The sequence below is a fragment of the Rhea americana genome, unplaced genomic scaffold (assembly GCF_003343005.1).
Source record: "Rhea americana isolate MKP2758 unplaced genomic scaffold, rheAme1 scaffold_259, whole genome shotgun sequence".
Taxonomy (NCBI): Eukaryota; Metazoa; Chordata; class Aves; order Rheiformes; family Rheidae; genus Rhea; species Rhea americana.
The window spans coordinates 255,946-275,614 of record NW_028186378.1 but is presented as its reverse complement, the minus strand read 5'-3'; the positions used below and the strand labels follow the sequence as shown (position 1 = coordinate 275,614).

The window sequence follows — 19,669 nt, the reverse complement described above, 5'->3', positions numbered from 1 at the left end:
TTAGATGAAAACAAAAAAACATAGCATTAGTAATTGCGTCTTCTGCTATTTTCAGCTCCAAGTAGGGGAGAGAAATTCTGTGGTTAACTCTAAGAGATTCTCTTCCCAGCACCCTRTTTCTCCCTGCCAAGGAAGCTGGAGTACTTCTACCTTCCCACCCATTGCCTTTCTGTCTCGGTCRTATCTTTCTCACTACAGGGACTGTCTTTTCTTCTGTTCCATCCAGCACCTGGCACACTGCAGCCATGGTCCAGGATAAAAATGACTCATAAAATCATGAGACCATTGGTATTTTGCAGCATCCTGCACTGCATTGTGGGATTCTCCCTGATAAACAAGTTGGATGAGTTTGCCTTGAAATACTTGCTTAGTGTTAAGTGCTTGAAGGGCTTGATCCAGTGCCTAGAAAAGCCTATAAGAATATGCCTTTGATCTCCCCTGTTAAACTGGACTGAGGTCAAAAATAAAAAAGGAGAGAGTAAGAGTGAATGATACCAACCTCCAGAGCTCTGATGAGAGCCTGGTCCTGTCTGCTGGTGAGGAACACAGGCATGACGCCGGCGTCATAGAGTTTCAGCACCGCCTCRTTTAGCTGCGGGGAGGCTCTCGTTTCCCCGTTACTGAAAAAGACAGCCACCTTTCTCATAAGGAACCCACTTCGGGCACGTTTGAAGGTATTCCTGGCCACGAAGGACATAGCAGTCTCCAGGCTGCGTGGCTTTGTGCTCAGTGTAGCCTGGAAGTTTTGGATCTGCTGGAGGAGGCTCGATTTCTTTCTGGCATCAGCAAAGCGGATCTCGGTGGTGACCTCGTTGTTGTAGGTGACCAGTGCCACCCGGGCACCCCGGGGACAGTTGCTCTCGGCGATRGTTAAGTTGTTAACCACTCTGAGCACAGTTTGCTTCATCCTGTTGATAACTTCCCTCCCGACGCCTGAGGATGTGTCAATAGCAAATGCCAGCTCAGTTGGGAAGACAGGGCATTCCTTTGGACCTGCCGGAAATTTGTGTTGGGAACGGTTAGTGGGATGGAAAGACCTCAGCTGGTGTAAATCACTCATACTGCCACAGAAGGCCATGAGCTGATTTACTGCCTCAGCGAGCCTCTGGCCCCCTAAGACATAGTTAAAATGGGATTTAAAGGACTGAAGGTGACTTACCGTAGCAGCAAGCTGTGGAAAAGATGGGAGAAAAAAGCAGCTCAGTTAATGCAGTTCATATAACGTGACTAACAGACAGGGTGAGCAACAGGGAAATAGCAAAAGCATGTACTCACGGCATTTGTCTTTGATGTTCCGGACAAGCGCACATTGCTTTAAAAAAGAAAAAAAAAGAGAGAGAGAAAAAGAGGGGAAAGGGATAAGTGATATATAGTAAGCAGGAGAATATTTCAAAACAGCAAGGGAGAAATGATGCCACACTTACATCTCTGGATTCTCCTTTATCACCTTTAAGTCCCTGTTTGAAAAATAAAATGAAATTGATTGAGTGCAACGTGTCTTTTAAGGGTATCCAATTTGGACTTGCTGTCTAACCACGGAGCATGCACCTGGCTTTTTTTAAGCTTTTTTTTCCAGCAACAGAAACATTTTCTTTCCTCATTGATCTTGCTACATGACAAATCAAGGCAGACCTTCAGTGCCCCAACTGTTTTTCTGCCTGCCTGGGCTGTGGGGTGAGATTCATTCCTAGGTGGAGGGTCAGTGCCTTGTAAATGCCATGATTATCCGGGGATTTCACACCCGCTTTATGATGGCGATGGGCACAGGAGCACGTTTAGGTTGTTAAGCATAGGCCCAGGTAAGGGCTGCAGGTTGAGGTGGGATAGCAGAAGTTTTCTCCCCACCCCTCCATCCTTACAGCTTTGTGGGAGGCGGCGCAGTCTCCAGGAGGAGCAATATGTTTGCACCATGTCACCTACAACTGGGAGAAATCCTGACTGTATTTCAAGCATCAGCAAAGCCCGGATGGTCAGATGGAGAAGTGTGTGCTCCGCTGAACAAAACTTACAGTTTCCTGGCTTTATTTGTTCCTCTGAGCAAAGCAGGAGTGGGAAGTTTCTGGGAGTGTAGGAGATGCATTTGGTGCTTTCCTCCCCCTTGCCAATTTTGTGGCCTTACCCCAAGCCATCTTGTCCCCCTCTGGCTCTATTCTTGCTTTTCATGGGCACCCAGTGGCTGTTCCCAAAGGAAAGGGACAAAATAAAACTCCAGGGTGGGTCAGAGGAATGATGCATGTACTTTCAGGCTTGCTGAAGGGAGATTGAGGAGCACCAGCATTTTGAGCTGATTGGTGATCTCCAATTGTTTAAAAAAAAAATGCCACACAATCTCCATCTTTTGCCAGGGGTCCCTGCAGCTATGGACTTTGCAGCATCTCCTAAATTGCTCTGTGTGGGAGATGTCTCTGTCCTCGTGATGCTGCAGGGTGGGATTTAGCTGCTGTGGTTGGCAGGTTTCCACGGGACCAAATGCTGCAAAGGAAATGTCCCATGTGGGACAAGCTATAGGGAAAACAGGCAGATTCAACAGACTCTTCGGGCCTGAGTGCTCTCGCTGCTGTCAGCCCTGCTTTCGGATGGGTGAGGATTCCTGAGTGGTGCAGGCCCTGAAGGCAGAACTCCTCCCCTCCTGCTCCCACTTAGAGAGGGGGGGAAAAGCCCATTTGGTGACTGCTCTGATAACACACCACCTCCTGCAGTGGGAAGATGCAGGAAAATAAACAGAGTATTTGGTCATGGACAGAGTATTTCTTGAGTGGATTCAAAAATAATAAAGAACTGAGAACTTCCTAGAAGGTGCTTTTAGGTGGCATGTGACCAGTGGAAAATCCTAGTGCCTGAGAAACACCTCTCTCCTGATTTTTTCCTTCTGCTATGCATTGCACTCTGAGCACTGGTGACTACTTTTTGGTGACACTAGCAAGCTGAGAATTTAGAGAGACTCATCCAAGACAAGTGAAGAGGAATTTGCCCAACTTCAAGATGGCAGGAGATGGAAGTGGGAGATATTTTTCAATCCCTGGTGCACTTAGACAACCCCACCTTTCTCAGAGAAGGCAATCAGGAGGTTTTCTAGAGCCGAAACAGCGGGGAAGCCAGAGACATTCATGCAATGAACACTTACAGATGGTCCAGGATATCCAACCTCTCCTTTCTGACCAGGTGTCCCAGGATCTCCTGCATTTCCCTAAAAAGAGAGCAGGGAAATCCTCTGATTCATTGTCTGGATGACTGAGCAACCCAGAAGCAGAAGTCAGGGGGGAAGGAAAGTCTGATGAGCAGCAAGCTTCCTCAGAGGGCAGAATGGCAAAGCTCATTTCTTGGTGGGTCAAGCAGGGTCAGCAGGACCTTTCACAGTGGCTTACATTTTTGTTCAGTAGAAATGCCTCTTTTCTCTAGGAGGCCTCTATCCATGAATGTCTGTAGGAGGGCTCATAGAAGCATGGGTCAGCAGATGGGAGGGAAAAGATGTGCCYGTTTTTCCATCCAGTCATGCACAAGGGCCTACTGGGCGAAGTTGTGTCATGGTCAGACTTACTCTGCGGCCTCTGTTTCCTTTAGGTCCAGGGCCTCCAACATCACCACGGTCACCAGGTGAACCCTGAGGTTAGGAAAGAACACAAACAGTAGCTCTTAATCTGCACAGGACACCAGGGGACTGCTATGTTGCTCGGAAAAGGAATGCACATTGTATCGGTTGTACTGTACCTTGGGACCTGGGTAGCCTATGAAGCCTCGTTCTCCCTGAAACAACATAAGAGATTATTTGAATCAAGAGTTTTAGAAAATAATCCTGGTTCTGCAGACAGATCTGCAACAATTTAAGATGTTAAATGATGGAGAGAAAAGTGAGAGAAACTGCAAGTTCTATTTACAGTGTTGTTCCACATATGATTAACGAAATGAAAGCAGCTACTGTTTTTTCAGGCTATTATCAATGTTAAATGAGCTGTCAGAGATGCTGGCTTATTATTTTTAAAGCTCCACAGATRCTAATATATGGTGGCAAAACCAAGACAAAAGCAGAGGGGAAGAGTTTGAAAGAGCCTTGCCTAATTTTTTTTTCACCAGGTGACACCTAGCACTGATTTCTGTGGCTGTGTGGAATCTCTCTGACTTTACCTAGGCTCTCTGCATGGYGACCTTTGTTAGTTCCTTGTCCTTGGTTTTTGAAGCCCGATAAGGGATGTTGTTAGAAGGATGCACTGAGGTTATGCATACCTTTCTGCCTGTAGGACCTGGCCCACCAATCCCATCTCGTCCATCATCGCCCTAAAATCAGAAAGCCAGGGAAATTAAAGTGCTGTCCTACATGAATAGCTTTAACATCACAGATCCAGTGCTCAGTGACATCAGTCGGGAGAACCCATTGACACCCTTGAGAGGTCCTTTTGTAGATGAGATATTTGTTATAAAGAAGCAGAAAAAAACAGTGCTAAAACTACAGACCAAATTAAAAGCTGCTTAGCACGTACTCACGATGTGTAAAATCCAGGTGCAAGTCAGCAGTGGGGAGCAGGCCAGGACATGACTCCTCAGTTCAGCCAACGTTGGGGAGGGATTAATAGTTGTGTCTGACCCACCAATCATTTTTCCACAGATGGCCCCTCACCACATGAAGCAAGGAGAATGAGGCCCCACAAAATGGCTCAGATGACCCCTTATCGGATAATTTGGACTGGTACACGCAGTTAATTCAGGGCATCTATTTATGCCTCATGCAGTGAGCCAGGACAGGGCTAAACACCTCCATGCAGGATGCTTATGCCCCACGTACTGGGAATAATCCTCCCTGTGTTGCTCTGGACAGCTCCGCTCAGCAGGCAGATCTGAGCTGTTAAAGGCCAGTTTTGAAGCAAGTGTATTTCACCTCCTAAGGGTGACTACCATTACAAACGATGCTCTTGCCAGAGGGAGACAAATGAGGCCCTCTCTTATGTCATACTATGTGCAATACAAAGTCCATAAGGGAGCTAAACTCTCTGCTGTGGAGGGCTGTGGCCCATTTGCTCCAGGAGAGGGTTTAGCATCTCCAAAGGTTTGAGGGCATAGCCATACTTACCATCTCTCCCCGTGGTCCCTGCTGCCCATTTGGCCCTTTGGGTCCAGCATTTCCAGGTTCACCCTGAAGTAAAAACATCCGTTACAGCAGACCCAGTGATTTCAAGAAACCTGAACGATATAGCATAGGACGCCAGGACGTCCTCTCCAAGAGATGGTACTTTTAATATTTGCCTTTTATAAGCAATTCAAAGATAAAATCTCCCAGGCCCTGGGGGCTTTGCCTGTGCAAATCAGCAGTGGAGCGGCCATGGAAATGACCCAGGGTGTGTGCACGTATCTGGAGAGAGAAAACCATATGGATGGTCTTGAGAGGTCCAGCCCGACCACCTTCCCTTGCGGACAGTGGCTAAGAGTCTGCTGTGGAAAATTACTTAGGGATCTCACAACCACTGTTGCTCAGCTACTTTTCCCTGTGTGCTCAGTGAAATAGGACCTTAATGAAATAACTTAGCTGTTTAGCCTTTCTTTAGCCCACACTACGCAAGCCAGAGAAGATGAGCTGATTTTAAGCTCACTCCTATCCATCAGCTTTTTGCAGCTGTTTTAGCTGGTGATGCCCTGTGCTTGTCAAGACATACCTTTCGCCCCAGGGGACCGATCCTGCCCCGCTCTCCTGGTGTTCCCGGTGGTCCTCCACCACCCTGGAACAGAAACAGAGGGAGTCACATTTGCAATGCGTCAATAAAACTGGCTGCCTGGAAACTAGAGGACTTGGAAGATGGTAATGATGTATTGAAAGCTATAGCTGTGCCTCTTAGGAAATTCAGAAGTTTAATTCCTAGTTAGGAACAACTGAAGGACCAAGTCAGTTCRTTGTGAATGTTAGTAGCAACCTAGAGAAACCCGCACCCTCAGGAAAGGTAGAAGCCAGAGAAGCAAAGTCCTGTTGAGGAGAGGGAAGGAGGGGGAAATGCAAGATATCTGGCTTTATGGCCATGAGTCTTGCTGGGATAAATGGCAGGAGGGAGAAAAAAACTGCAAGGAGGGCCCCCAGCAAGCATGTGAGATAGTCGTGCTGTGGCCTGAAAGGGTGAAAACGTCACCAAAACCGCCCTGCCAGCCGCTCAGTGATGTTAATCCATTTTAAAACATCATAAATAATAATGAGCCAAACCCTCGAGTCCTGACCCCCTTTTGTGGTTCCCTCTTTTCTGTCACTCTCGGTCAAGAAATCTTCAGCATAAGTTCAGAGGAAAATCATGCTGGAAGAACATATTATTAAGGGAGAGCAAAACAAATGTTGGAGCCCTAGATGGTGGACTAGGAAGACACATTGACTGCATCTTAATTAGGCTCGGCAAGATTTTCTTGCTGAGGAGCTTTTGGTTGCTGACTGAGAACAAGCAGAAGGATTTACCCTGGGCCCAGGAACTCCCTGCTCTCCTCTCAGACCTGGTGTGCCAAGCTGACCAGGAGGACCCTGTATGGGGAGAAAAGAGAGATTGTGTCAAGGGTGAATGAACACAGGCAGAGCTGCATCTTCTAAGAGATGTCACAGGGAAAAGCAAAAGCCACCGCACCCAACAGATGATGTTTGAACATGTCACACTTTGCCTGGTGTGAATGAAACGGCAGGGGCTCATATCCCGGGGCAGCACAGCCAGGCTGCAACGTACTCCGGGATAACCAGGTCCTGGAGGACTGCTGCCTGTGATTCAGTATGCAGCTCTAACAGCATCACAAAGTACGTTCTGCCTTCTCCAGCCTGCAAATTCACTGACCTGTGGTCCTCTCATGCCTTGTTCTCCAGCCGGCCCTGCTTGACCGAGTGAACCTTTGGTACCCTGCAAGCGAAAAACAGTACACAAGGCAGATCAGTGTGGGGTGACGTGGTCCAGCAGACCATGGGAGCGGTAAGGGGACTTCAGAGCGTGGGAAACTGCTTTATAGTTATATGGAGTTATATAAAAAAATCCTTCTTTTTTTTTTAAGAATGAGATTACAGCGGAGAATGAGTTCATAACTGATGGATTAATTTGCCTCCTACAATCAATGGACATAAATCTCCTTTATGTTTTGGTCCCCTCACGCTATTCTAGCAGCACACAGAGAAGAACATGACCCAGGGAACACTCTTCAGGACATACAATCCCTTGTACAGGGGATGTCCATTTTTGCATTAAGCATTCAGTCCTGGTAGCCTATGTAGGACTGAGCTAGAGGTCCTCTCAACCAGGACATGGAAGGGACCTGATAATATTGACAATGTGTTTGAGAAACCTTGATCCAGCTCTGTCAAGGGAGGCTGCTGCCAGGCCCAATTTTGCAACAGTGGGAGGGAGTTGAACTTGTGGAGGTAGAAGGAAATTCAGAGGCAAGACAAGGCGGAAAGGCGGAAAGAAGCAAAACCCATATCTCTTTCCTCTTGGCATATCCCTCTGAGCCCTCAGGCTGCCTTGGCCTGGGGCACCACAGGAGCTCAGGATGTATTGCTAGGGGCTCCAGTTACAGTACCGGGCACCAAACACCACTTACTTTGATTCCTATCGGTCCCCTTCTTCCTGCCATACCCTGTGAAAGAAGAAATAACGAGACTTGTTAGGCAAGGTTCATATGAGTAAGCACATACATTTCTCTGTTGCCCTTAGATCAACATATCTCTACTTCTTTTTGTCCAAAATTTAAAATTTAAACAGTTTAAGCTACTGAAGGTGGAAGAGGGAGAGAGAAATTTATGCTCCACCTCATGCAGAATAGCCAGCTTTCACAAGTAAAACAAACTTTTGCACGTTTACTTCTTCCTTGCATCCCCCCACCTCTTCTGAAAGGTGAGTTGCTCGCTCACATGCATGAGAGCATGTGTTTTGCCACTGTTTCATGCATGGTCTCCACAAACACCTTGGCCATGTATTCCTGGGAGACAGGCAGAAGCAGAGCAGCGGGGATTGCATCCTCAGGGGTTCAAATGTCCCAGCTATGCCAGCTCCAATTTCTTCTTTTGACATATTAYTGGACAATTATAGCTGTCTTACGTGCCACAGTAAATGATTGAAATTATAGTGATGAAATTATATCAGTAGARTTACTCTGGTGTGAATAAAATCAGGGTTATACCTTAAAAGTATGAAAATCATAGAAAACCATCAGGCTTTTTCATTTTAAGTGTTTTGTCTCGTTTTGTTTTTAATCACTTGTGGAAAGGCAAAAGGGAAGGTGTTACTGTTTAGGAACGAGATTTTTGCAAGGCTAAGGAACAGATCCTTGGGTGGGGTAGACTAAACTCGGCCCCTTCTGACTGCAGGCCTGGAAACTCACCTTTCTCCCGACTCCACCTTCTTGCCCATTTGCCCCAGCAGCTCCAGGTTCTCCCTAAGGGAAATGAAAAATCGCAGGTGAGAGCCGTGCAATAGGCAGGTACTGGGAAACCAGATTCAGTTCTTGAAAAATGGATCTTTTCACMCTTTCACAGAAACTCTTCAGTATTCTAGTACTGATGGAAATCACTCCAACAACTGACGGAGACTTTGCATCAAGTGTTTGGACCTGTTCAAGCTGACATTTCCATTCCTTGGGAAATGTCTTCTGACATTTTAAGATGCATTTGTATTCTGAATTGAAATGAAAACGAGTTCTGAAGTTTTTCTTGAAAGGTTTCAGGTCAATCAGGGCATTCAGATTTGACAGTATGAATAGTTCTCAACTTTTCAGCCTGATTTGTAATAGCACGTGAAGTTAATTTCCAAGCACAAAGTTGTTTTCAACAACAATCTCCAAAAAGGTTTTGTAAATAAAGAATAGGCCTTTTACACAAAACATCACCCAAATAGAGCTTTTCCCAGGGAAAGTTTTGGTTGCAATATAACAACATTTTCCAGTGGAAAACTATTCCATCTGAAAAAGCATGATGACTTTAAGAAACTTGCACCTTTTTGGCAGCATCTTTTCTTCTTACTTGCTTTGTTCAGTCTTACTGTAAAAACAAAAACCAACAAAAGACAACAAAGAAACTTTACCATTGGTCCGATTTCACCCTTTTGGCCTCTGGATCCCCGTTGAGTATTATCAGCTCCTGAATCTCCCTGAAAGCAATACAGCAATGAAAAACATCTGTGTAGTGGGACATGAAAGTCAGACATCATAAACTCTTCCATGATAGCTCAGAAACAACATTTCTTTTTTTTTCTCCGTCTTTTACTGAGTTAGATGCAATATTGGTGTTTTCATACATATACGGCATTTCAAATAAGAAATGTCTGTCTCGTTGCACAGCGCTCTGGAGAATAACCCTCGTGCGTTATTACCCATTGCCAACAGCGCCAGAGCTGCAGGCTACATGGACCAAAGCTGTTGCCCTTCGTYAAGAGGCTTTTAGAGCACCTGAGGAGTGCAAGCTCGCCCTCTTTCAGAAGACCTCAGGCGCTGGCAGAGAACAGGTAGAAGACGAGAAGATGCCTAAGCTGTATTTACCGGATCTCCACGGATCCCACGGTCACCTCGTTCTCCTCGGTCGCCTTTGACTCCCTTATCACCCTATGGCAAAACACAGAGGGTTAGTGAGAGGGACATGCAGAGAGCTTCTCTGCTGTGTCCCATTCGGCTGAGGTCCTCGTCCCGCAGGAATGGCCCCAAGGGATGCGCTGCAACCCTACCTTGGGACTGTGCCAGGCTTTCCCCACCCTCCAGTAGCTCAAACCCACCCTTTAACCATCCACCAAGCCCTTTGTAACAGCTAATGTGATAAAACCTACCCTCCTGCCAGAGTATCCCTTCTCTCCAGAGGAGCCTGGCAAACCTTTGTCTCCCTACAAAAGAGACAAAAATGCGTTAAAGAAACTTCTGCTGCTTTGAAGGATCTCATTATAAAGAAACAAGAGCAATTAAAAGGCCTGACCTCTTCTCCATCAATGCCGTCCAGACCCATTTCTCCTAGTTCACCCTGCACAAGAGAAGAAGCAAGGGGCAAATGGTGAAGTGTTCGCTGAGGGAAAGGAGAATGGGGGGGGGAATACGGATCCATTCACAYGTTCATGCTCACGGCTGCAGCATGAGAAAATAGCTCCATACCTTCTCTCCCGGGAATCCACGAGACCCCTAAAGAGATCAGAAAAGGAGGTTACTCTGCTTTTGCCCAACTCATCCCTGCGGGAAGTGTTGGGGGAAGAGGGGTTGTGCTTGGCGGCAGACCCAGAGTCGAGAYTGGACTTGTGTTTTAGCTGGCTGATCCAATGAAATAGCTTACTCCTTAGCCACAGTTCTTTCTGCACAACTAATTTACTTGCATTAATCATTCAATTTATGGACTCCCTGTGCCCTTTCTTAAACGAACCTAGATCCTAGGGGATCAGCATAGATCTCTCCTTCCTCCTTTCTCCCTCCTCAATAGCAGGCTTCCTCCCACACACCATCCCAGTCCTGGRCCAAGATATGCACATGCCACTTTTCTGTGTCAAGAAAATCCAACCCTTCTCACATCTTTCTCCTCAAGTCAGGCTGCAGAACGCAGTATCGGTTTTGTTTGCAGATGAGTGATTGCCTGACCTCAACCGGCTGTCYTTTCGCTCTTCAGAGCGATGCTATGCTAACACCATGACGTAAGCTGAAAGCATCTACCTGGCCAGGTAGATACTGCTGCTTTAGGGGACACTGGGGCTGTTGTGTGAGATCCTGAAGTGACAGAAATTGGCCTCAGTGGACTTTCACCAGCTGGACTCTGGGTCTGCTCTCTGCAGGCTCTGTATGAACATACCTTTGTTCCTCTCTGCCCAGGACATCCCTGGAAACCCTGTGTCCCATTGACACCTGGCGGCCCACGCTCACCCTGTCACGTGGAAGGAAAAGTGCAATAGTCAAGGTTTGCCCACAACACACCTTTTTTTGGCTACCTGTATGTACTTGCAAGCTTGGGAGGTGGCTTGTTGGTGCCACGCACATGGAAGCACTGAGCGATATGATTAAACGGAACATCAGGCTTCGTGAAGTCAAGACCTGACCATGGCTTTAGGAGTATCTCCATCACCTCTTGCCTCTGTCATGTAGAGGCCAACTCTAAGTCTTGATCACTGAAACACTCTTGCCAAATTACATCTCGGTCCTCAACTGTGAAACAGCTTTTAAATTTCTCCTTTAAAGAAATGACAAGCAACCCTCGGAGCTGTACACAGAGCTGTAATCCAAGTCTGACCTTAAATCCCCAGGAAAACATTGCATTTCATGTAGTATCTGATGACAGCATTTGGCCCCTGCCTCTGATATTGTAAAAGCAAAGAGCAAAGCCAGCCCTGTGGCCTCCATTTCACCTTTTGGGTGTGATGCATGGGGAGTTGTTTATTCCAGAGGTGCTGTGGTATTTCATGAAGTAAGAATTTGGATGAAATGGCGCTCATAAGAGATCATGGGACTTGAGATGTCTGCCACTGTGACTGATAGAAACACCCCTTCTTGGTCTGATCTTTGGAATAACTTGAGTTTCCTTTCTGTTGCATCTGACACTGATACCTTTGGAGCAGGCTACTGCTTTAATGAAATCAGAGATTTTATTCTGATCATGTTCATGCTCACTGTGTCCTGCTCCAAGGGGAYTGGAACTAGCTGCAGACATTCCCACGTGCCTTGCAGGAATAGCATAGAGCTGAGTCGCCCTGAAAAATGAGAATTATTTCCCCTCACTAGGCCCTCTCCAGCTCTGAGGGAGCTCCTTACTGCCCATCTCCCCAGGAGCAGCTGGGAACTTGACCTGTAACTCAGGACATGAGGTAAGAAGGAACAGAATAAAGTCCTGTTCGCTCTCTCATCTAATCCACCACCATATCCCCAGAAGAAAATATTCAGCAAAAGCGCACCTCAATACCATAGCGATATGGTTAGTGCCTAATTTGAGCAACGTTGTGCAGACAGAGCAGAAGCAATCACCTACCGGTCCTCCTTCATCACCAGGATAGCCTCCGTAGCCAATATCACCTGTAGCACCCTGGAAGACAGCACAGAGGATTTTTCATTTCCTTTCATAATTCAGTGATCTCCCACTAAGATTTCCCTGGATTTACCCAAAGCAGTTGCTTGGTCATTTATGTAAATAAGTTAATGTAAGAAACAGTCTCCCTTGGACCTTCTCAGGTTATTTCACAGGACCCTTATCATCTACTTCCCACCACTCATCCCTTTTCTCTTCCATCTTAGAGTAGATTTCAAAAAMATGAGGGGAGGGTCAGTGCCTCAGTTAATTTCTTTTTGGAGAAAAGAAGACCCATCCATCACCACYGCGGCTGGCCAGGCCACACGCAGGGACCAGCAGTTCCGTTACGACCTCACCCAATGTGGTGACTCACCTTTGGTCCAATGGGGCCTGGCACCCCTCTGTCTCCCCGCTGCCCAGAGCATTTGCATGGGACACCACAGCATGTCCGTTCTGCAATGTTGTCCTGCAAAGAAACGCAAAAGGCATGATGGGAAAATGTTAGAAACCTGCCAGAGACCCAGCACCATAAATCCTGCTAGCCCTCAGGGTCTGTGGAAGAGTGCCTGTGCTGAAGGTAGTGTCAGTCTGGCAAACATTTTGGAGTGTATCTCCACCTGGGAACAGCTGGGACAGCTGTGCAGAGAGATGTGTGTTGTCAAACAGATTAAGTTGCATGGTTAGGGAAAATAAAATTATCTTTTGCATATAGATGTCAGAGGCAAGGGTTAAAATGGGAATCAAGTAGAGCAGAAGTTGGAGAAGGACCTTTCAGGAGATCAGTCCCTAGAACAGTACCTGTCACCAAAGAGAACAACCTCATCCCTGAGGAAATAAGTCTAGACTATGGAACATGCCAAGAGAAAAATCTTTGCAGTGAGCAGCTCACCAGCAAGCAACAGGCTGAGAGCAATTTGTGAGCACATCCTGAAAGAAAAAAAGAAAAAAAAAAGAGAGAGAAAGGATATAGATTCAGAGAAATCACAGCTTGGTTTTGCATCATCCACTTGAAAGAAAAAAAAATCATTTTCTTTGCCAAGTACATTGCTGGCTGCAAATGTTTCCTGCCACCTTTGCACATTTACATTTTGAAAGGATTTTCCTASTCAACTGAATTGCATGGGAATGGGCTGAAGACTAACTCTTATACCAAAAAACAAAGTCCACTACTAAGTGGCATGACCGCACTCTGACATGAACAAAAGTGCCCAGCAAGGTTACCACAGGGCTCAGTGGTTAAGCCTAATCTTGTTTAATGGATTTATTAACCTACTGCAAAAGTTGGTGATCAATCCTGGTAGCAGATGTGAAGTTGGGAGGAACTAGAGATATCAAGAATAACAGTAAATTAATTCAGAGAACTCTAGAGAGACTACATACATGGGAGGGAATAAAGTCGATGAGCTTCAGCATAGAAGAAAGGCAAGCTCCTTCAGCCATCAAAAGTATGTCTGAGAAATAGGCACTGTCTCGACACAGGGAAAGAAACCTAGAAAGCTGTGCTTCTGCAGGAGGTTTAACACGGGCAAGGCATGACTGCACATTAGCCGCAAGCTTGCAGTAAGGTTAAAAAAACAGCAGTATAAATGTAGGCGGAGGACTGGCTTTTTGGCATGGCAGTTTTTGGCGCCTCCTTTCCTATCCCATTCGACCTAATCACATCACACTTAATGCACTGTAATCTCTGCTGGAGCTGGGCTTCTTCAGGGGTGTTATGAGATGAGAAAGTGCCATGATTAGCTCGTAATTTTATTCGTTATGGCATCTGTAAAAGTGCTCGCAGGACGTAGGGACAAGCGAGGGCCAGAGCCAAGTGGGTGTAAATCTACGACTGGTTTAGACCAGCAGAAGATCCAGCCCTTGGCTTTTCTCCAGCATTACAAGGCAGTGGTGCCTGTGCCAAGTTACTTACAAGTTGTTCTGCCAACTCGAAATCCAAGTCCAGTAGATTAACTCTGAGAGGCCTGTTGTAGGTAAAACCCCGTCCGAACTCTAATCGCATCACTTCATCAAAATTTTTCACTCTGTCCAGGCCAACAAAGATAAGAGCATTGACACCTGAAGGGGGTGAAACAGAAGGTGCTGTGTCAGGGCATGGTGCTGTGCCGAGCTTGTCCACCGTCACACAACACCAGGTCATCCTCTGCCTCCTCGATCACCAGTGAAGCATGTTCAACCAAGAAGGGGCCCTGCTGGCAGTGACTGACCACTTTCTGTTGGAAAACTCATCCCTTAACAGCTTGGTTTTGACCTGACATGTTACCTTTGGTCCTTGCTGGACCATTTCTGCAATGCCCCAAAAGGTTTTTGGACAGTCTAAGAAGATAAGGCCTGTGGTTTCGATCACACAGGGTTGTCTCCTAATGTCCCCTGGGAATGCCCTGCTTGGCACACATGTGTATGCAAATATTAACTGAACTGAATGAGGTGAAAGGCTTGGGATCATGGCATGTCTGTCCTTGCCCATCCCTCTGTTTGTGTATTACACACATGCTTAAGTGCCAGCAGGTAACTAAATAGCCAGGAAGGTGATTAAGAACAGCAAATAGATGTAGAATTCACTGCTAACTTATTGAACTCTTTATTCATTGCTGTCTAGAGGTGACTGATTCATTAGAAATGGTGGCAATGTGGATGGTGTGTTAGCATGGACCATAATCACTTGCTAGCTCAATTTAAAAAATACCTTCTCTATGCAAAGCATCCGAAGCAGCCTCCAGCTGATCCATTGAATCATCAGCACCGTCGGTAAAGTGGATTACCACCTGAGAGAGAAAGAAAATTATTAAGGCCCAGTGTGAGTCAGCTGGGAAACAAAGTCACTTGCAGCCTGACTTGGCTCCTGTGGCYTCAACAGAGTTGCAACCATGAGAGGCCTGGTCCTCAGGCTTCAGAGGTGGTCTGGCTGCAGCACACCTTCTTCCAAGGGACGTTTTGTCTGAGGTGAGACTAGGTTACGCTCTTTGTGCCTTTGTGGGCTATGAACCTCTGCATTTCTCTGCCAGATTTACATATGCCGTATCATCCAAGTGTATGTTTGTAAAGTGTTAATAGTTAAAATCTGGAAAGCAAGCCGTGTACAGCCAAACGGTGCTCGTGGCTGCTGGCTGCACCAGTGCTTGGTGATTATCAGCCCATTGCCTTGATGGTGTCATGAGAGTGCAGGATAGGGCTTCATTTATGCATTTACCAGTACTTTGTGAATTAAAATACATCATTAGGCAGCTTTTCCAGATGATGCTGACCCACCAGCCTTGACTTCATGCCCTGCTGGAGAGTCAGGCTCAGTGTAGCATAGTTTTCAAGGCAGGGAGAAACCCAAGGGGAGCAATGCTGGCTTACCTTGGTGCTGCCGGAGGGTGCAGAGCTGAACTTGTTCAAGTAGGATTTCAGAGTGTCTGCCGTGAGGAAATAGGGTCCCCGGGTGCGCATGCCTTGAAACCTCTCAAACAGTTCTGGCTGGTACTCTGAGAAGTCCAGCCCTTCAATGGGTCCCCCACGAGTCTGGGCCATGATTGCCACCCTTACAGTCGGTGCCTCGCTACCTGTACAGCTGATCTTCTGCATCTGGGTTATTCTATTCAGCACAGACTCTACTCTGGACTCCAGCCCTCTCTGGAAATTGAATATATTTTGTCCAGTCCCGACATCTGTGACATCAAAGCCAATTATCACATCTAAGTCACACTCTGCAAAGCAAACACAGAAAGATGGGAGTTGAGCAACGGAGCGGTTACTCTTTAAATAATTGTCTTCCGAATTTTTGTGTTGAACATTAGAAGCTCTCTGAGTTGAGAACTGTCACCACTCGATTCACAAGTCTGCTAGGGTCCTGGTCCTACCACTCAATTCACAAGTCCGCTAGGGTCCTGGTCCTGCCTCAGGCTTCCTTTTGTCACAGTAGGGATAACTAAGCAGTTAACTTGGGAAAAGTTGTGCTTTCTGCCCCCACCCCATGCAACTGTTGCTGAGCACTGGGATGAGCTGACTGACCAAAGTCCAAAGGAAATCTGCTTTTCCGTTATGCAGCCAAGACTGCTTCTTTCACTACACTGTGTGAGAACCTGTCTGTAACTTTATAGTGTGCAAGCACCTTCTGCCTGAGTTTTAAGTGGCCGTGCTTCAGTAATGAAGTGACTTCTGTAATGGCCAAAGCCACAACTCTTCTTCTAAGGTAATTTTGCCTTAAAATTTAACCACTAGTGCCCTAGCCTTTTTTTCATATACCTGTAACAAGATCAAATGGGCACCCGGGATCTGTTAATATGATCTAGCAAGAGAAGAGAGAGACTGCCTATTTTGTGATTGCATACTTTGAAGGTGAGGAGTCAAGCAGTGCCACAGCTGGTCATATCTGAAATTCTTCCTTCATGATTGCACCTCTGAGGTGACAGTACACCATAGCCCTCCATGTGCTACAGCCTGTGAACAGGCAGCTCTTGTAGCAAAGGTTTAYAGCCTACTGCTATGGTCATGGAGAAGGCTAGCACCCGTGGTGCTAGGTCAAGCAAGAAGCCAGTTGCAAGAGGAGGCTACAAATAATCTGCTGGATGAGTCTGTCAAGATGTGTTGGATATTAAAAGACTGCACTTGGGAGTAACCTGGATGYATTATTAAAGGATTGTATTTACCTCTTGTAACGTCCGTCGTCCCTGGGCACAGTTTCTCCTGCATAGCGGCAGCCAGCGTAACCAAAACTTGCTCATTCAGTTCAGACAGCTCCTGAGCTGTYGCTGCTCTGAAACTCGTGGCACTTTCACTGGCCAGGTTGCTCACTTCCTCCAGGTCAATGTTCCTCACACCCACTGCAAATACCTTGACACCTTGCTGTGCTATTCCCCGGGACGCGGTCTGCCCGTCGTCCGAAGATTTCCCTCCCGTGACAACGAAGGCGATYTGAGGCACCCTCTGATCGATCCTGCTGCCAGCCTCCTTCACAAAGTGTTTTGCCTGGAGATGCTTGATGGCTGCACCGGTGTTTGCCACTCGGCCTCCTTTATAGATCACTTTATTGATGGCATCTAAAATCTGGGGCTTGGTGGAGTAGTCCTTGAGGAAAAACTCGTCGGTGACATCTGAGTTGTACTGGGCCAGTCCTACCTGGATAGAATCACCATCYTCATAAATGGCATCCACTACTGAATACACAAACTGGATAACTTCTTGGAAACCGTCTCTCCCTAAGTTGATGGAGCCATCCAGCAAGAACACAATGTCAGCTTGCTTTTTAGCACCTGGAAAGATTTTTAAAAAGGTTAATAATTGTTTGCAGCTTCTATAATCTTTAACATGCTTAGTGCTTTCGAAATAGCATTGCTCTTCTCTCTTCTTTCTACTATATCTTTAGCTCCAGCAGTTTTTCATGATTTTTACGTCCTCACAAAAAGAAAGGTTTTATAAAGCACACYTCACATAACATTATTTGTTATTCTGGTAGAGATTCTCACCTCCTTTCAGGTTAGATTCTATTTTTTCCTACATTCAACAACATCTTTTTCAAAATGTTAGTTAAAGCCACGTGAATAAATGATTGGGTTTCAAAGGGTGTTATTATGGACTTATTCACACATTATACAAATTATCTGTGCACCATACAGAAAAGTCTACTAAATGATTAGCAGTCTTACCAGGTCCTGGAACTCCAGGGATTTCTGTTGTAAGTATTGGGAGTTCTTCAAGGATATTTTGGACCCTCTTTTCTAAAGTTGGGAGTTCTGTAAAATCTTGTACTACAAGTACGCGGCTGGGATCATTGGTAATGACCTGCAGCTGGCCCCTGTCTACCTTCCTTGCTCCTACACCCAGGGGCTTAATGCTGGTTGAGGTGATCACATTAGCAGGTCTGTTCACATCGTCCTGGGACCGATCTCCGAGGAAGAGGACTAGATGCTGGGGCACTCCATCTTCTATCCTGCTCCCTGCAGACTTAATGAAATAGTTCTTCACTGCATAGTCTAGGGCTTTGCCAGCATTCACAGGGGACCCTCCTCTAAGCCTCAAGCGGCGAATGGCTTGCAGGACGGCATTTTTGGACTTGTGGGTTTTCAGGTAGAACTCAGGAAATACGTTATTGCTGAACTGTACCACTCCAATTCGCACTTTGTTTGGCCCAACTTCGAGCTGCTGAACRATTCTGCTGATGAAATCCCGAATGTGAGCAAGCCCATCGGACCTAACAGTGTCCGAGCTATCAATGAGGAAAACGATATCTTTTTCATCACCAGAAGTATCTGCAGGAAAGCAAGAAGACAGGAAATGTGTGCGTCAAGTCTTTGCTTAAGTTTTGCTATGAGGTTTCTGCTATCTGTTCTCACGCACTGTAAAACTGCACAGCATACTTTAGCCAACTTTAGGCATGGTGCTTTAGGGATAATCTCCCCAAAGGCCTTGTATGTAAGTGTGTATGCGTGTGTCAATAGTCTGCCTAAGCAGTCTAAGCATGCATTACTCAGCCTTATCTATTTTATTCTTCAACATTCAACTCTGAATTTGTCAATGTTTCCAACTCCGTTTTGCCCCGTATAAATGTCTCTCTACCAGAGAACTGCAGAATGGGAATGTGCAATTGTGAGCACTGCAGTCTTTGACTTGAAAACCAAACTTTAATTGCACTGCCTTTACTTTTAATTAAGGAAACTTCTGTTCAGAGAGAAGGGRTGTCAAGTTACCTATGTATTTTGGCAATATCTAGCTGAGTAACAATATATAGAGAGATGACAATTAGAGTCTTACCTGGGATGGTTGTAATATCKCCCAGGAGCTGTTGGATTTGGTCTGCAGTGAGGGTTTCAATAGGGGTCAGCAGCTTCTGTTCAAGGCTGGGCAATTCTTGGAAGCTAGATATTTGGAATATATAATCAGGACTAAGGGAAATCTGTATCATTTCCTCAGGATCCACATTCTTTGCTACAACCATAGGTGCCACCCCGACTTGTTTGACTTGGAGCGAAGGGTACTCTAAGTCATCATCAGACTTGCGGGAGGAGAGGATGATCAAAAACTGAGGGACACCCTCCTCTATGCGGCTTCCAGAGGGCCGGGTGAAGATGGTTTTTGCCACAAATTCAAGGGCCTCCCCAATGTTGACCTGCTGGCCTCCCTGTGGCCGCAGCCGTCTCACGGCACTTTGCACCTCGTCCTTGGTAGAGTGAGCATTGAGCAGGAACTCAACGTGGGGGTGCTCGCTGAACTGGACCACTGAAATCCGGGTGGTATCAAAGCCCACATCCAGGTTGTTCACTATCCTCTCAATTAAATCACGAACCAGGTAGAACTCCTGGGCAGAGTACCGGGAGCCATCAACAAGGAACACGACGTCTCTCTTCACGCCCGCTGYGGGGAAAAAAAGGTAGTGGTCAGAGGATGTATCTTATGCTGCCTATGGAGAGTGTCTAAGCTCTGAAAGCTATTGAGGCATTCAGAGGCAGGCAGCCTTTGCTTCATCAGCTACGTCCCTGGACCGTGCTTTTGACCATGGGGAGGACTGTTTCTTTCCCTGTGGTATCTCCTGTAAGCCAGCAGGCAGCTCTGGGTTCAACCCAGAAACCAGACCAGTCTACTAGGCACATCCCTAAGGAGCACAAGAACAGAGCAACTCCCAGAGCAAAGGGAAGCGAGGAAGGAGATGGGGAAACTCGGAACAACAAATCCTAGTGGGATTTCCTCCCAATAAAATGTTGGTTGGTGTTACTCCTTACTTGGAACAGGTTGCCA

The 19,669-nt window shown here is 46.4% G+C and overlaps 1 protein-coding gene across 8 annotated transcripts in view; it reads right to left on the bottom strand.

The window, feature by feature from the left end:
• Positions 1–19,669, bottom strand: part of COL6A3 (collagen type VI alpha 3 chain) — a 65,072-nt gene that overhangs the window by 14,210 nt on the left and 31,193 nt on the right. For all 8 annotated transcript variants that reach the window (XM_085307464.1, XM_085307465.1, XM_085307462.1 and 5 more), the window contains 28 exons: positions 18,689–19,288; positions 17,584–18,186; positions 16,588–17,190; positions 15,299–15,645; positions 14,643–14,721; positions 13,869–14,014; positions 12,330–12,422; positions 11,918–11,971; positions 10,751–10,822; positions 10,069–10,095; positions 9,896–9,940; positions 9,753–9,806; positions 9,472–9,534; positions 9,018–9,083; positions 8,320–8,373; positions 7,540–7,575; positions 6,786–6,848; positions 6,422–6,484; positions 5,643–5,705; positions 5,063–5,125; positions 4,222–4,272; positions 3,709–3,744; positions 3,539–3,601; positions 3,125–3,187; positions 1,425–1,457; positions 1,276–1,312; positions 1,160–1,171; positions 500–993 (listed from right to left, as the gene is read on the bottom strand). In XM_085307464.1, the coding sequence (XP_085163590.1) occupies positions 500–993; positions 1,160–1,171; positions 1,276–1,312; positions 1,425–1,457; positions 3,125–3,187; positions 3,539–3,601; positions 3,709–3,744; positions 4,222–4,272; positions 5,063–5,125; positions 5,643–5,705; positions 6,422–6,484; positions 6,786–6,848; positions 7,540–7,575; positions 8,320–8,373; positions 9,018–9,083; positions 9,472–9,534; positions 9,753–9,806; positions 9,896–9,940; positions 10,069–10,095; positions 10,751–10,822; positions 11,918–11,971; positions 12,330–12,422; positions 13,869–14,014; positions 14,643–14,721; positions 15,299–15,645; positions 16,588–17,190; positions 17,584–18,186; positions 18,689–19,288 (3,983 nt within the window). The remainder of the gene's footprint in view (positions 1–499; positions 994–1,159; positions 1,172–1,275; positions 1,313–1,424; positions 1,458–3,124; positions 3,188–3,538; positions 3,602–3,708; positions 3,745–4,221; positions 4,273–5,062; positions 5,126–5,642; positions 5,706–6,421; positions 6,485–6,785; positions 6,849–7,539; positions 7,576–8,319; positions 8,374–9,017; positions 9,084–9,471; positions 9,535–9,752; positions 9,807–9,895; positions 9,941–10,068; positions 10,096–10,750; positions 10,823–11,917; positions 11,972–12,329; positions 12,423–13,868; positions 14,015–14,642; positions 14,722–15,298; positions 15,646–16,587; positions 17,191–17,583; positions 18,187–18,688; positions 19,289–19,669) is intronic.